The sequence below is a fragment of the Pantherophis guttatus genome, chromosome 3 (genome assembly GCF_059756535.1).
Source record: "Pantherophis guttatus breed Tessera chromosome 3, ASM5975653v1, whole genome shotgun sequence".
NCBI lineage: Eukaryota > Metazoa > Chordata > Lepidosauria > Squamata > Colubridae > Pantherophis > Pantherophis guttatus.
This window is the reverse complement of record NC_142065.1, coordinates 548,510-561,574: the sequence shown is the minus strand read 5'-3', so window position 1 is coordinate 561,574 and position 13,065 is coordinate 548,510. Positions and strand designations below refer to the sequence as shown.

At 64.3% G+C, this 13,065-nt stretch overlaps 1 protein-coding gene across 6 annotated transcripts; it reads right to left on the bottom strand.

Moving 5' to 3' along the window:
• Positions 1–2,592: 2,592 nt before the first annotated feature.
• Positions 2,593–12,285, bottom strand: ZNF335 (zinc finger protein 335). 6 transcript variants are annotated; one of them, XM_087888900.1, is made up of 26 exons: positions 12,132–12,280; positions 11,772–11,873; positions 11,524–11,664; positions 11,156–11,293; positions 10,908–11,060; positions 9,992–10,241; positions 9,729–9,906; positions 9,523–9,635; positions 9,382–9,400; positions 9,044–9,160; positions 8,886–8,962; positions 8,642–8,802; positions 7,003–7,235; positions 6,863–6,926; positions 6,176–6,270; positions 5,873–6,087; positions 5,609–5,732; positions 5,133–5,447; positions 4,899–5,041; positions 4,667–4,806; positions 4,396–4,484; positions 3,882–3,959; positions 3,708–3,791; positions 3,540–3,605; positions 3,230–3,434; positions 2,593–2,957 (listed from the first exon to the last, which is right to left on the bottom strand). In XM_087888900.1, the coding sequence occupies exons 1-26, from the start codon at positions 12,268–12,270 to the stop codon at positions 2,860–2,862; spliced, it is 3,537 nt and encodes a 1,178-aa protein (XP_087745026.1). In that variant the 5' UTR covers positions 12,271–12,280; the 3' UTR covers positions 2,593–2,859. The 6 variants fall into 6 exon arrangements, with proteins under 6 accessions (XP_087745026.1, XP_087745024.1, XP_087745025.1 ...); XM_087888898.1 differs by having other exon boundaries at positions 5,133–5,450; positions 12,132–12,279; XM_087888899.1 differs by having other exon boundaries at positions 5,133–5,450; positions 5,609–5,729; positions 12,132–12,279.
• Positions 12,286–13,065: the final 780 nt, after the last annotated feature.

Genomic DNA, 13,065 nt, shown 5'->3' with positions numbered 1-13,065 from the left:
AACATCTGGCCCAACTTCCGATGACCTTCAGGAAGGCAGGCAGGATCAGATCTCATGAAGAGCTGGATGGGAGACCACCAGGAAGGTTTGGGGCTAGACGGCAATGGACACTGAGCAGTGTCAGCAGGAGGCTGGCTGGATTCAGTTGATTGACCAGAGCCGAAAGGTCTTCTCCTGAATTTTGTCAGGCGGAGCTGCACTGGATCCATTTCTTGTTCCCTTTTGGCATTTTCAGTCTGAGGTGGTGGTTCCTGGTCAGCCCTCCGGCTGTGCAACTCCCACCCCCCCAACTCAGAAGAGCCTTCCTGGCAGTCGACATTGGCAGTTACGTCCCCTACAGCAACAGTTGTTCTTTGGGGCAACAAATAGGCCGGGGGGGGGGGGGCGGAGGATGGACAGGACGGGTTGCTGGTCAGCATGGAATCCTGGACTTCATCAGTTGCACCCCCCTGGTTCGCCCTGGGTATCGCACCTTCCCGAGTTGGGGAATTTTATTTAATTCACATCCTGCCTTTATTGTTTTTATAAACAACTCAAGAAACAACACAGGAGGTTTTGCACGGTGACATTGCCACGGTGAGGCTGTCCTGGCATCCAAGCAGCTTGTTTATTACCCAGGATGGGCCGCAGGGAAGCTCATGACCCCCGCGCCCATGCTCCACACCCAGTGCTTCCCGAAGACTGACGCCAATTCCCCCTTGCCATGTTTCCACAACCCTCTCGTGACTTCTTCCATTCCCTTCTCTGTGGTTTAGCCTCTTGTGGGAATGCAGCAAGGAGCCCAAGGAACAGGCCAGCGTCCAGGAACATGTTTGGCCTTCCTGCTTCTAACTGCCTTGGCAGAACCCCTCCCCTATTGGCCCCCCCCCCAATGAAGGAGCCACTCGTCTTTTCCTGGGTTTGAAGGGGGGCTCAGGGCATCCTGACCCCCGAGGCCTTTTTCGCAGTGGTGGGTTTCAATATAGTCTGCTACCGGTTCGCTTGTGCGACGCTTGTGCGTCCGGGTGGGTGGGCGGAGTCTCCCGTTGCTGTCGCTACCGATTTGCCCGATCTGGGGGGAACCGGTAGCAACCCACCACAGCTTTTTTGCCATGGAGGCTCCAGGAAAGCCACCAAAGTGCCCGTCTCAACCATGTTTCTGTTGGTTACACAAAGCAGGCCCAGCGTATCATCTATCTGGGTGGAAGTGCACTGAGCAAGTGCGTGAACTAGTCCTTGAGTGTGCAAAACACAGCTGTGAGTTAGCGGGGGTGGGGGTGGAGAAGTCCAGGGCCCGCCTCTTCCAGCACAGCTGGGAAGACCCTGCTGGGCGATGGAGCCCCTCCTTGGCATGGCAGGTTAAGCACTTGCGTTCCCCCCCTTTCTGTGCAGGCAGGCTGGCTTCAGGTGGGACCACAGAGACCCTCCCCCTTCCACTGCTCCCCTCTGCAGCTCCTGCAGGACTGGGGGGGGGGGCTTTCTCAGTATTCGTTCCCAGGGAGAATCTCCTGCAGAGCAATGGCTGGGGCGGTGGCACCTCTGAGGGCTGAGCCCCCCAAGGCAGGCAGTGCAGACCCCCCCCCCGGAAGGAATCTCCAAATGGTCAGGTCCATTCTCTTCGGTCTCACGATTGCTGGGCTCTCTCTCTCTCTTGGGGGGGGGGGCAGGGAGATTTCTCTATTTTGTTGCCAATTATGGAGGCTACCAGGAGGCACCAGGTGCCCACCCTCACTGGGGCTCCTCAGGTGTGCCGAGCCAATCTACTGCACGGGGCTCAAGGACCCTTGAGGGCCAGGCGGCTTACAGCCTGCAAGCTTTACGGGCTGTGCTGGTGGGCAGCAGCATGGCAGACATGGAGCATCAGAGGGGCGCCTTCAGTCGCCATTCCCATGCCTGGCAGACGCATCGACCTCTCCCTGCTCCCAGCATCCCCTTCCCCCTCAGCCCAAGGGAGCCCAGCCACTCATCCCTCCCCAAAGCCTTCCTTGCCGCCTCCCTTCTCAGCCTGGCACCACCTGCCCTCCTGGCTCCCTCAACCGGGAGAGGCAGAGACGGAGGGGATCCCGGCCGTGGTCCGGCTGGGCGTTCACTGGCCTCCCCTTGAGGGCTGCAGCCCCGATAGGGGAAAGGCCCGCGTGGGTCTTGCTTCCCGTCTCCTCTGGCGTGCGACCTTGCTCCCACAGATGAGGGCCTGATCAGATAACGGCTGGTAATCCCCGCTTGCCCTCTGCTAATGCGTTGCTGGGACACAGCTGGAACGGCTGAGCCAGGCAGAGGCCACAGCTGGGGGTTCCCAGCTCCAGACTGCAGGCAGACGGGGGGGGGGGGGAACTGTGTCCTGTGCCACCTGCCCAGCCCTGCCTGGCACCTGGCTGAAGGTGCCCTTCGGGCGAGGCGGCCTTTTGCCCTGTTGAGCACCATCAGGATAAGGCCAAAGCTCCTCGTAAATTCCCGGATTAGCAGTTCTAATCCGACACGAACTCTGCCAAATGAGCAGGCAGCGTCTGGGCTGCCAGAAAGGGGGCCCCGGTCGACTCGGGGGGAGTGGCATGGAGGGTGAGAAGGGGCCCCCTCTCCCAATCCCTCACACAGACCCGCACGCACACGTCCAGACCTGGTGGGCCCTTTTTATTCAGCAGTGCATCCACCAGGCAGTCCTCGGGTGAGGCTGCTGACTTGAGCCTTGGGCTGCCCCCCCCCCAACCTGGCCTGCCAGGTGTCCTGCGGGGCAGCCGAGTACGAGCAGCAGCTGAAGCTGGCCGGTCGCGAGAAGCACAATCCGGAGGGAAGTCTGGTCCTTGAGCCGAGCCGGCCAGCCGGCCACCTAGGCTGCCCCCAAGGGCCAAGAAAGAGGTCGACCCGTTGGGGAGTGAAGTCCGGTCACTCTGCGACGGTGATGATGTCGTAATGGATGCCCGGCTGCAGCTGCTCCGACCCAGACTCCGTGCCGAAGGGAGCCACGGCCACGTCCGCCACTGCTGCAGAGGGAGAGGAGGAGGGGGGAGTGAGCAGAAGGGAGGGGGGGTGTCCCAATTCCGCCCCTCTAATTCTTCGGGCAGCTGGAAGGGAGAAAGCGGACAGGGCAAGGGCACCATCTGGCCCACCCTGACAAATAGAGAGGGAGCCTTTTGAGGTGGGGTGAAAGTGTGGGTGGCAGATCTAGGGCAGGCCCAGGGGATTCAGCCCCCTCCTCCCCACCAGGCAGCCTGGACCCCAAATGCATCCAGAATGTACACCCGGCCTGCGGCACCTGTGCAGAAGAGGCAACCGGGATTTTTCCCTTTGCCCAAACCGGCTGCAGATCGGCCTAAGGTGACGGGCAGGAGCTCCTGCTCTGCGGGGGTCTCCTTGCTGCTCCCGGGCCCCCCAATAACTGCCACTGCCGAGTGTCCAGCGGCCTCCAGCTGGGCTTGTGTGACGAGCTGCTGCCCGGGGGACACCGGGACATACTGGATCTGTGTGGGGAGAAGGCATCCGTGAGACACCCCCCGCTCCAGACCCTCCCCCACAGGAGAGCCAATCCACGAGCTCAGCCGCCGCCCCAAGTCTGCCCCTCCTACCTGGGGCTCCTGCAAGAACGGGCCGCCTTGCTCGTACTGGATGTGGGTGATTTGGCCATCCTGCACCTGAAACAGCAACCAGGACCGTGAGACATCGGGGTGGGGGAGGGGCAGACGGACGGACCCCCATGTTTGTAGGAGGGGGGCCAGCAGGAGGGAAGGCCTCACCTGGATGTGATGGCCCTCAGGCAGCACCACATACTCGTGGGGCAGCAGCTGCTGGACGCCCTCCTGGGTGATGATGTACTGCACCTTCAGAAGGGAGGTGGGGAGAGATTATCGGGGGGCTCCGGCAGCCAGAGCCCAAAGCTCGCCTCCTGGGGTGGCCTGGGGTGGGCTCACCTGGTTCTCGGTGGTCACCAGGTGCTGCACCATCTGCCCGTCTGCCGTGGCCATGATCTCCTGGATGTAGGTGGCCTCCTGCAAGCAAGCAAGCGAGCGCCCGGACTTCGCACCCACAGCAGGGAGAGGCCAGGACAGCCCAGGGGCAAAAGGCAGACTGGGGTGGGGGTGTCGAACCGGGGGTGGGGGAACAACTGCCAATTCTTCCAACATGGAAGCTTCCACACAGACAGGAAGCGGCAGCGCAAAGATTGGCAGAACTGAGGCCCCCTCAGGGGTTTTCTGTTAATCTGCATGAAGACCCTTTTCCCTCCCCCATCTGAACTCAGGTTGTGTCAATGCAGCAAACCCCTTCTGCCAACCCAGCTGAGCCCCCCACCCAATTTTCCTGGCTGTAGGATCCCACCCGGATGGGTGGGGGGCTTCCCTGAACTGCCCGCTGACCTTGGGCTGTCCCCCAGGTAAAAGGCCGAGCCCCCCCCCACCAGCCTCCTCCACCTCGCTGGGCCCTCACCTCGTTGGGGTCGCCCTCCTCCTGGGTCACGATCATGTGCTCCTGCTCCAGGGCCTGCTGGAGCCTCTCTGGGCCGGACTGCAGGGCCGCTGAGGAACAGAGAAGAAGGCCGGGGTGCCAGCCGGACCCCCCCCCCAAGATAGTCAGTGGCCAAGCCCTGGGAAGCTCCAGCCACCCACCTGCGGCCACTGGGGCCGGATGCCGGTCAGGGTGGGGGAAGAAGGGAGGGAGGGAGGGATTGGGGGGAAGCCCCCTCCTGCTGGCCGCTTACTCTGCAGGGTGGCCAGGGTCTCCTCGTGGCTGTTCAGGATGATGGTCTGGGAGGCAGTGGGGATGGGCTCGGAGGCCGTCCTCCCTTCAGAGCTGTGCAGCCTCTGCATGTGGAACTTGAGGTGGCCTTTCCGGTTGAACCTGCGGGCGGGGGAGGGCTGTCCTCACTCAGCCACGAAGACCGGAGCCCCCCAAAGGACCCCTCCAAAGGAAGAGCCCCTCCCCCGGCTCACCTCTGGCCGCAGATGTGGCAGGCGAAGGGCTTCTCGTTGGTGTGGGTCAGCGTGTGCCTGCGCAGGTCCTTCTTGTTCTTGGAGGCAAAGCTGCAGTGCTGGCACTTGTGGGGCCGGAGGCTGGCGTGCTGCTCCAGGTGGCTCTGGGGGGAGAGGGGGGGGTGAGAACGGCCCCTTCCCGGAGGAAGACCCGCAGCCCCTGAGCCGCCTTCCCCGGGGTCCCCGAGCACCTACCCGGACCTCTGGCCAGGCGGCGGCCGTGAAGGGGCAGTCGGGGCACTTGAAGCCGCTGGGCCCCACGTGGGCCCTCTTGTGGCTCTCCATCTCCGCTCGGCCCGCAAAGGTGGCGCTGCAGATCTTGCAGGAGAACTTCTTGGCCGGGGGGGCCTGGCCCGGTGGGGGCTTCTTGGCCGGGGGGGCCTGGCCCGAGGACTGCTCTGCCGGGACCAGAGGGACTCCGCTGGCCTCGGGCTCCAGCTGCTCCGGGGCCTGCCAGGCCAGGCAGTGCACCACCGGCCACTGGATGGTCGGCAGGGGCTCCCCACTGACCTGCTGTGGGGAGAACCATCACGGTGACAGAGCTCCTCTGGCAGAGCAGCCCAGGGCCAGGGCCCACAGGCGCCCCCCAAGTGCCCCTAAGAGCAAACGCTTGGCTGCTCTGAGCTCCTCCCTTCCCTTCCCTCTGAGCCTCCTGGGGGTCCTTTGCTCACCTCCCCAGAAGGCGGCGGTGGCTGCTGCGGCTGCTGCTGGGGCCCCTCCAGCACCGTGGGGCCCTCCTTCAGGGAGTCTTGGATCACGGCCTGCACAGTTTCACCAGGGGCCTCCTCCTTGCTGCTGAGAGAGGATGGAAAACAGGCACAAGAGAGGAGGAGGAGCTGAAGCCTCAGCTGAGGCGCTGAAGGAACTCGGGGAGGCCTCGTCTCTCATCCCCCCCCCACCCAGATGCTGCTGCCCCTCCCCAGAGGAGTGCTCACCCGTACAGCGTGCTGGCAACCTCCCCGCTGGCAGAGACCACGCTGTACTCGGAGGCGCTGCAGAACGGGACGGTGACGTGCTGGACCTCGGAAGCAGCCGTGGAGGCCTGGATGAGGGCCCCGCTTGGCTCCGTCCCCTGGGCGGTCAGCAGTCCGGTCTGCAGCTCCTCCTCCTCCTGGCCCCGGGACTCCAAGGGCGTCTTCACCACGGCCACCTGCGGGCGGAGCAGAGCCAGGTCAGATTCAAGGCTTCCCTCCCATTGTGCCCACTACCCCGCAGGAGCTGGGAACCCCCAGCCTCACCTCCAGGGCATCGGCCGGCAGCTCCCGCTGGCCACTCATGTTCAGCAGGAGGTCCAGGGCGGTTTGCGTGGTCACCTCCGCCGAGCCCTCCACCTCTGGGGGTGGGGGGGAAGAAAGAGAGTTAAGCCTTGCACTCCCCCCCTTCCTCCCCCAGGCAAGGCTTCTGAGCTGCTCTCTAAAACTGGGGGATCTCTCAGTGCACCAGATCCGTGTGTTTGCATTCCCCACCTGGCTCTCCCCTCCATGCCTCCCCAAAAAGAGGGAAGGAGGGAGGGTCTCTTTGGCCTCCGGCTGCTTTCCCTTCTGCCAGCCTTGTGCCCAGACCCGATAATGAGTGGAAGCGCTCCCTCAGTCTGAATGGCAAGAGTTGGTTCATTCCAACAGCTCCCCAAAGTTTTCATTTTGACTGAAGGAGCTACTTGGGCCTCAGTTTGAACAAACTTTGGTCCAGTTGCCATGACTGCACCCAGATCTGATAAAACGCCTCCAAGACCCTCCGAATGTGGTGGGACCTGGGCAGGGATTGCTAGAACCCACTCCTGCCCTCGTGAAGTCATAAGCCAGGGCCCCTCAAAGGGCGAGCAGACGAGCCCCTTTGTGGGTCTGCCCATCTTGAGGGCTTCTGCCTTGCTGCCTGACCCCTTTCCCCACTTCTCTGACAATCCCCTCCCCCTCCGGGGCAGGTACCTGGCTCAAAGAGAAGGATGGCGCCCTGCAAGGGCTCCTGGGGAGGGTCGGGGGCTCCTGGCACCTGCGGGGAAGAGCCAGTTGGTCACCACAGCAGCCTCAGTAGCAACAAGGCCCACCCAGGGGCTGTGGCCACTCACGGGCGGGCTGGGCACGGGGTCCTCGGGGGCTGCCTGGCCCTGGCAGTGCTGCTGCTTCAGCTCCTCGATCTGCTGAAGGGTGAAGAAGGGGCGGCGGCGGCAGGGCCCCTCCTCTGGATGGTGCTGCACCCACTCCTCAAACTTCTCCGGGTGGCGGCACTGGACATGGAGACGCAGGTTCTTCTTGTGCTTGGTGGAGAAGTGGCAGAGGTCGCAGCCGAAGGGCTTCCCACCTGCAGAGGCCACCAGAGGCTCAGTGCCCTCCTCCCGCTTCGCTCCCGGGCACGAGAGGAGCTGCTCCTCCACGCCCAGCTCGAAACACCCCCAATTGCTACCTCTGCACAAAGAGGCACCAAAACCGAAATGCCACAATGGGTAGCCCCAAGACGTGGCTGTGCCCGCTCTCATTGGCACACAGATGACACTGGGGCAGCCAAGGAAGCCTCCGGTCTGGGCTACAAGATGGCCAAACTCATTACGCAGCCTCCTCCCCCCTTCAGAGGCCTGTGGTTGAGTGTCTGGGGCGCTGCGGTAGGGCCTGCCCCCTGGGAATGCCAAGGGCTCCCGCCCTGCAGGTATTGACTACTGCAATGCTCTGTACATGGGGCTGCCCTTGAAGACCATTCGGAGGCTTCAGCTGGTGCAGAATGCGGCCGCACGGGTAGTGATGGGAGTATCCTGACACTCCCATGTTACACCTCTCCTGCGCGACTTGCATTGGTTGCCGGTTGCCCTCTGGGTGAGATTCAAGGTGCTGGTGATCACCTATAAAGCCCTACATGGCTGAGGCCCAGGATATTTGGCGGACCATCTGCAGCCAGCAGCAGCTTCCCATCACCCGGTGCGCTCTCACAGGGAGGGCCTACTACGGGTGCCGTCGGCCAGACAGTGTCGGCTGGCGACCCCCAGGGAGAGCTTTCTCTGTAGGCGCACCCACCCTTTGGAATCAACTCCCTCTGGAGCTCTGGGTGGCCCCCACCTTCGCTCCTTCCGCCGTGGGCTGAAAAAGTGGCTATTTCATCTAGCCGCCCTAGACTGATGGGGTTTCTAATAGAACTTAATGGGGTTTTATTGGTTTTTTTCTCAATTTTATCATGGACTTTGTTTTTAACGGTCTGATTGTTTTGTTTATTGTTGTTAAATAAATAAATAAATAAATAAATAAATAAATAATAAATTAAATTAAAATAAAATAAAATAAATAAATAAATTCAGAGCCGCAAAGAGCTGCCCCTTAACCCGGACAAAGACCGATGCCCCCTCTGCCCTTCGGTCTTGGGACGACTTGGCTTTCCCCATTCCTCTTTGCTCTTAGACCTTTTAGCGACCGTACACTGCAAGGAGGCTGGCAATCGGGCAGCACGTAAATTTACTATCGTTCTTAATATTGGCCCAACCAAAGTTGCAACTCCGCCTCCTACGGACCCCGCAGGTCAGGAAACCACGGGGAGGTAGCCGGGAAGGAGCTGGATGCTGAAGGACTGCTGGAGCGAGTGGGGGCTAGTAAAAACCCGTTGCCACTCCAAGGCCTCTGCTGCAGAGGGCCACAAATCTGCTATTTCCCCACAAAGTGCCCAAGGTTGGGATCAGTGAAAGGGGTCAGCACAAAGGCTTCAACTGAAGCCCCCCCCCGCCCCACCTGTGTGCTTGACGGCCGTGTGGGAGAGCAGGAAGTCCTCGCGGACTGTGGCGTAGGGGCAGAGGCTGCAGCGGAAGGGCCGGTCGTTGATGTGCAGCAGCTGGTGGTTAAGCAGCAGCTTCTTGTCCTCGCACACGTGGTCGCAGAACTCGCACTTGAACCTGCCCAGAGGAGAGCCCAGTGACTGGCAGCCCAGAAGAGCCACAGGCAGAGCCCTCTGATACGGCCCTCAAACAAAGCTCACCTGTGGTTGGCCACCGCCTGGATGTGGGTCAGCAGGTGCATTTTGAAGGTGTAGCGCTTCTTGAAGGACTTCCCGCACTGCAAGAGAGAGCGGAGGGGTCAGCCCCCCGGGCTTTGTGCCAAGCCCCCCCCCCTGCACCCCAGCAGCCTCAAACCCACCTTATCGCACATGTGGGGCTTTTCGGAGCTGTGCGTCTTCATATGCTGGGTGAGACGCTTCTGCATGGGGTAGACTCGGCCGCAGACCGGGCAGGGGAAGGAGCTCCGCTTGGGAGCCTAGAGTGGAGAGACTCCAGTGGGTCAGCCCCTGGGGGAGGGAGGGGCTCTGCAGGACTCAGTCAGCTGCTCCCGGTCTGGGCCAGGCAGAACCAGAACGTCCAGAAACAAGGTGGTTTCCAGAAAAGAGCCAAGCGCCCCCCCACACCCCAACAATCAGGGAAGCCCTCTGAAGGCAGGCGTCGGGTGGGGGTGGGGGTGGGGAGAGACGCCAGACTTACCGAGTCGGTTCGCTTCTTCCTGAAAGGGAGGAAAGGGGCTCCGTAAGGAGAGTGGTGCACGGAAGGAAGAGCCCCTCCCAAAGAGTTTTCAGAGACCGCAAAGGGCCACAAGGGGGTCTGGGGAGCCCCTCAGGCGCTCACTTGTCGCGGCTGTGCACAGCAGAGTGGCGGATGACGTCCTTCTTGTACACGCTGGTGTAATCGCACTCCTCACACTTGTAGGGCTTCCTACCCACATGATTGAACATGTGCTCCTGCGGGAGGCAAAGGAGGGAGAGGCTGGAGGCTCCTGGCAACGGCTGCTTCCCTGCTGGGAGGGGGCCGAACCGGGGGGGGGGGGCGCTCACCTTCAGAGAGGACCAACGCCGGGAGCGGTAGCTGCACTGCAGGCAGCGGAAGAGCTGGGGGTCCCCGGCCTCGTGGGAGTTCACGTGGAAGCGCAGGTCCTCGTGGGTCAGGAAGCGGGAGCCGCAGATCCGGCACAGGTAGGGCCGCATCAACGGCTTGGCGGACTTGTAGCAGTATCTGTGGGGAGGCCCAAGGGGGGGCGGGTGTCACCTGGGGGACCCCAGCCAGAGACCTTCTTCTGAAGTGCCACCTGACCTCTCACCTTCGCCCCATGTACTTGCGGTATTTCTTGCCCAGGAACCGATGGGAGGGCCGGCCTCGTCGGCGGGGAAGTGCTTCTGGCTGGCCGTGGGAGGACGGGTCCCTGTTCTCCGAATCCGACTGGCCCACCGCCACTTCCGCCAGGCGACCGGCGCCATCAGGGAGGGAGCCCGAGGAGCTGGCTGCCTCGGAGCTCTGCGGGTTCCCCTGAGGGACACACGGAGAGGAGACGGCCGGCTCCGCTTCACCGCCTGCCAAGGGAACCATTCAGCAAATGAAGCCCCAGATCTCCAAAGCAGCAGCAGCGGCCAATGGCCGGAGAGAAGGCGGAGGGCTGCGGGAATCACCCAGGAAAGGTCCACCTGGGAGGTCTGCGGATCCTGTCCTGGACAGGGAGAGCGGCCATTCCATGATGGGATTTTCGCTCTGGCACAGAAAGCAAAGGGGTTGCTGGAGTCGAAAAGCCTCCGTCCTGAGCCGGCAACATCTAACAACGCCTCGGAAGCGAAGAGAAAGCTGGTGCCAGGAGTGGCCAAAGGTCAAGAATTCACCAGCAAAGCCTCACGGGCTACATCCATCTGGATACAGCCGGAAACGACCCGCAAAAGAGGGGCCCAATCCTGCAGAGGCCCATTGGCCAGCAGCAGAAGGTCCCCAGAGACCCTCCCCGCTTTTCCTCCCAAGCTCTGCCTGCTTGCAGGGGTCACGCTCAGGAGGGGCCCTACGGCTCTGGCCCTCCGGTTACAATCCCTGCGGAGCCTTCAGTATGGAGGGCAGCCCTGCCCAACGGGGAAGGGCCAGAAGTCCCGAAACTCCCCCATGGACGTGGTCTCCGCTGCCCAGGCCGGAGCCCCACCGGGTGCTGGGAGCCCAGGAGCGTCTTTGCCCCTCGCTGTTACCTCCCTGCCCCTCCTCACCTTCCGGCCGGGAGGGCGCTTCCAGGCGGGGGAACTTGCGGGGTCTCCCGGGCCGCCGCCGCAGTCCCTGCTTGGGGGACGGGGGCAGCGGGCGGCTGATCCTGGGCGGGCGTCCTCGGGGCTCATCCTCCGCCGGATTGTAGTCGCTGTCCACTGCAGAGGGGGGCCAGAGGGGGGGCATGAGGGACCAGCAGCAGCAGCAGCCGCGCAAAGCAGGGGAGGGGGCCCACGCCTCCCACCCCCCTTACCTTCGGGGTCATCGATGGCGCCGGCGTCCACTATGTCGTCCTCCTCCTGCTGCTCCTCTTCCTCCTCCTCCTCCCGAGTGGCCTCTGGCACCGCAGCCCCCTTGCGCGGGCGGCCCCTCTTCGGTCCGGGGGTGCCGCCTGCAGCCAGAAGAGCCCCTCAGCCGTCAGGGGAGCCTGTCCCGCCTCCCCCCCCCAAGAGCCCAGGGGCTGCAACCCTAATCCCTTCCCCCTCCCCTCTCTTCCTCCCCCCTCTTCCTCCTCCCCCCTCCCCTCCCCCCCTCTTCCTCCCCCCTCCCCTCCCCCCTCTTCCTCCCCCCTCCCCCCCAGAGCCCAGGGGCTGCTGACCCCTCCCCCTCCCCCCCACCCACCTGGCTGCAGGTGCCTCCGCTGCACGTGGCGCAGGAGCGTCTGTCGGGCGGCGCTGCGGAAGGGGCACCGCCGGCACTGGAAGCGCTGCACCACCACCACCTCCACCAGCTCCTCGGCCGACGCTCGCCAGCCGCCCCCGCCTGCCGGAGAGAGCGGAGAGGAGGGGAGGGGGCGCTCGTCACCCCCCCCGCCCGCCCGCGACCCCCGCCCTGGGGGGCTGTCAGAGGAGGGGGGGGCAGAGGCTCACCCGTGGGGGGCTCCTGGGGGGGCGGGGGAGCCCCATCCTGCTCCTCCTCCTCCCTCCTTCCGGGCTCGGCGTCTCCTCCGTCGCTCTGCGGGGCGGCGGCGGCTGCGGGGGGAGGGGAGGGCGGGGGGGGTCAGCCGGGCGGGGGGGCTCCGTGGGGCGCGCGAGGGGAGGGGCCTGGGACCCCCGCGCTCCTCCCCCCTCCCTCCCTCGCAGCCTCGGCGGGGCCTGTCCGAGCCGGGCTGCCCCTGGCGCTGCCTGCGCCCCGCTCGCCCCTCCGCCATCTTGCCGAGCGCTCCCCGCCCCTCCGCCGGCCGGGAGCCCGCGCGCACGCCCGCCGCCCCTTCGCCGCCTCCGCCTCACCGCCGGCCTCTCCGCCGCGGGGCTCCGGGCGCTCCGTCGGCGGCTCCGGTTTCCGTTCCGGCACCCGCGAAGACGCCATGGCCGCTTCTCTCGCCCGGCGGAGGGATTCGGCGCTCGGGACCTCCGTCGTCCAGGACATCGCCGCCGCCGGAACTACTTTTGCGGGGAACGTGAGGCGAGGCCCTTCTACGCTCGGGTCTACTTTTCGTCGGCTACCGCGGAAGCGTCGCCGGGCTTTGCGGCGCGTGCGCGAGGGGCGGGGGCGGGGCGGAGGGTGGCTGGGGCCTGAAGGGCCTCCCTCTCTGCCCTTTAGGAGGGCGGATGGCGGGCGAGGCTTCTGCTCCGGGGAGGCCAAAAGTCGCGGCTTCTCTCAAGGAAACCGGCCGAGCGAACCGCGGTTGCTCCGTTGCGGGCGGAGGGGGAGGGGCCCTGGGGGCCAGTCAGGGAGGGGGAGGGGGAGCTTTGGAGGTCCTTCCCCCCTCCCTCCCTCCCCCTCCCCTCCCCCCGTGGGGGTCTGTTGGAGGAGGGCAGGGGGTCCATTGCGCCAGAGGCTCCGCTGCCCCCCCCGTCTCTCCCCCCCCCCGCTCAGTGCGGCTCCTTCCTCTGCGCCTCTTGCAGGTGGAGGCCTCTCGGGGGGGGGGGCATCCAAACGGGCAGGGAGCTCGGCGGGGCCCCCAATGCCAGGCAGCGGAGCTCCGGCTGCAGCCCCGCCCCTCCCCTCCCCTCCCCCCAGGCCCCCGGTGGCTCTGGAGGGTGTAGCCGGCTTTGTCCTTCAGAGACCCCCCTCCGCAAGGCGGCCACAGCTTCCGCTTCCCCCTTCTGAGGAGCCCCCTCCCCTCCCGTGCCATCCGGAGCCTTGCCTCATCCGCGGTTGCACAAAGCTGCCAGGAAGAGCCCGGCCTCCCTTGCTTCATACTTTCTCCAGCCTCTCCTC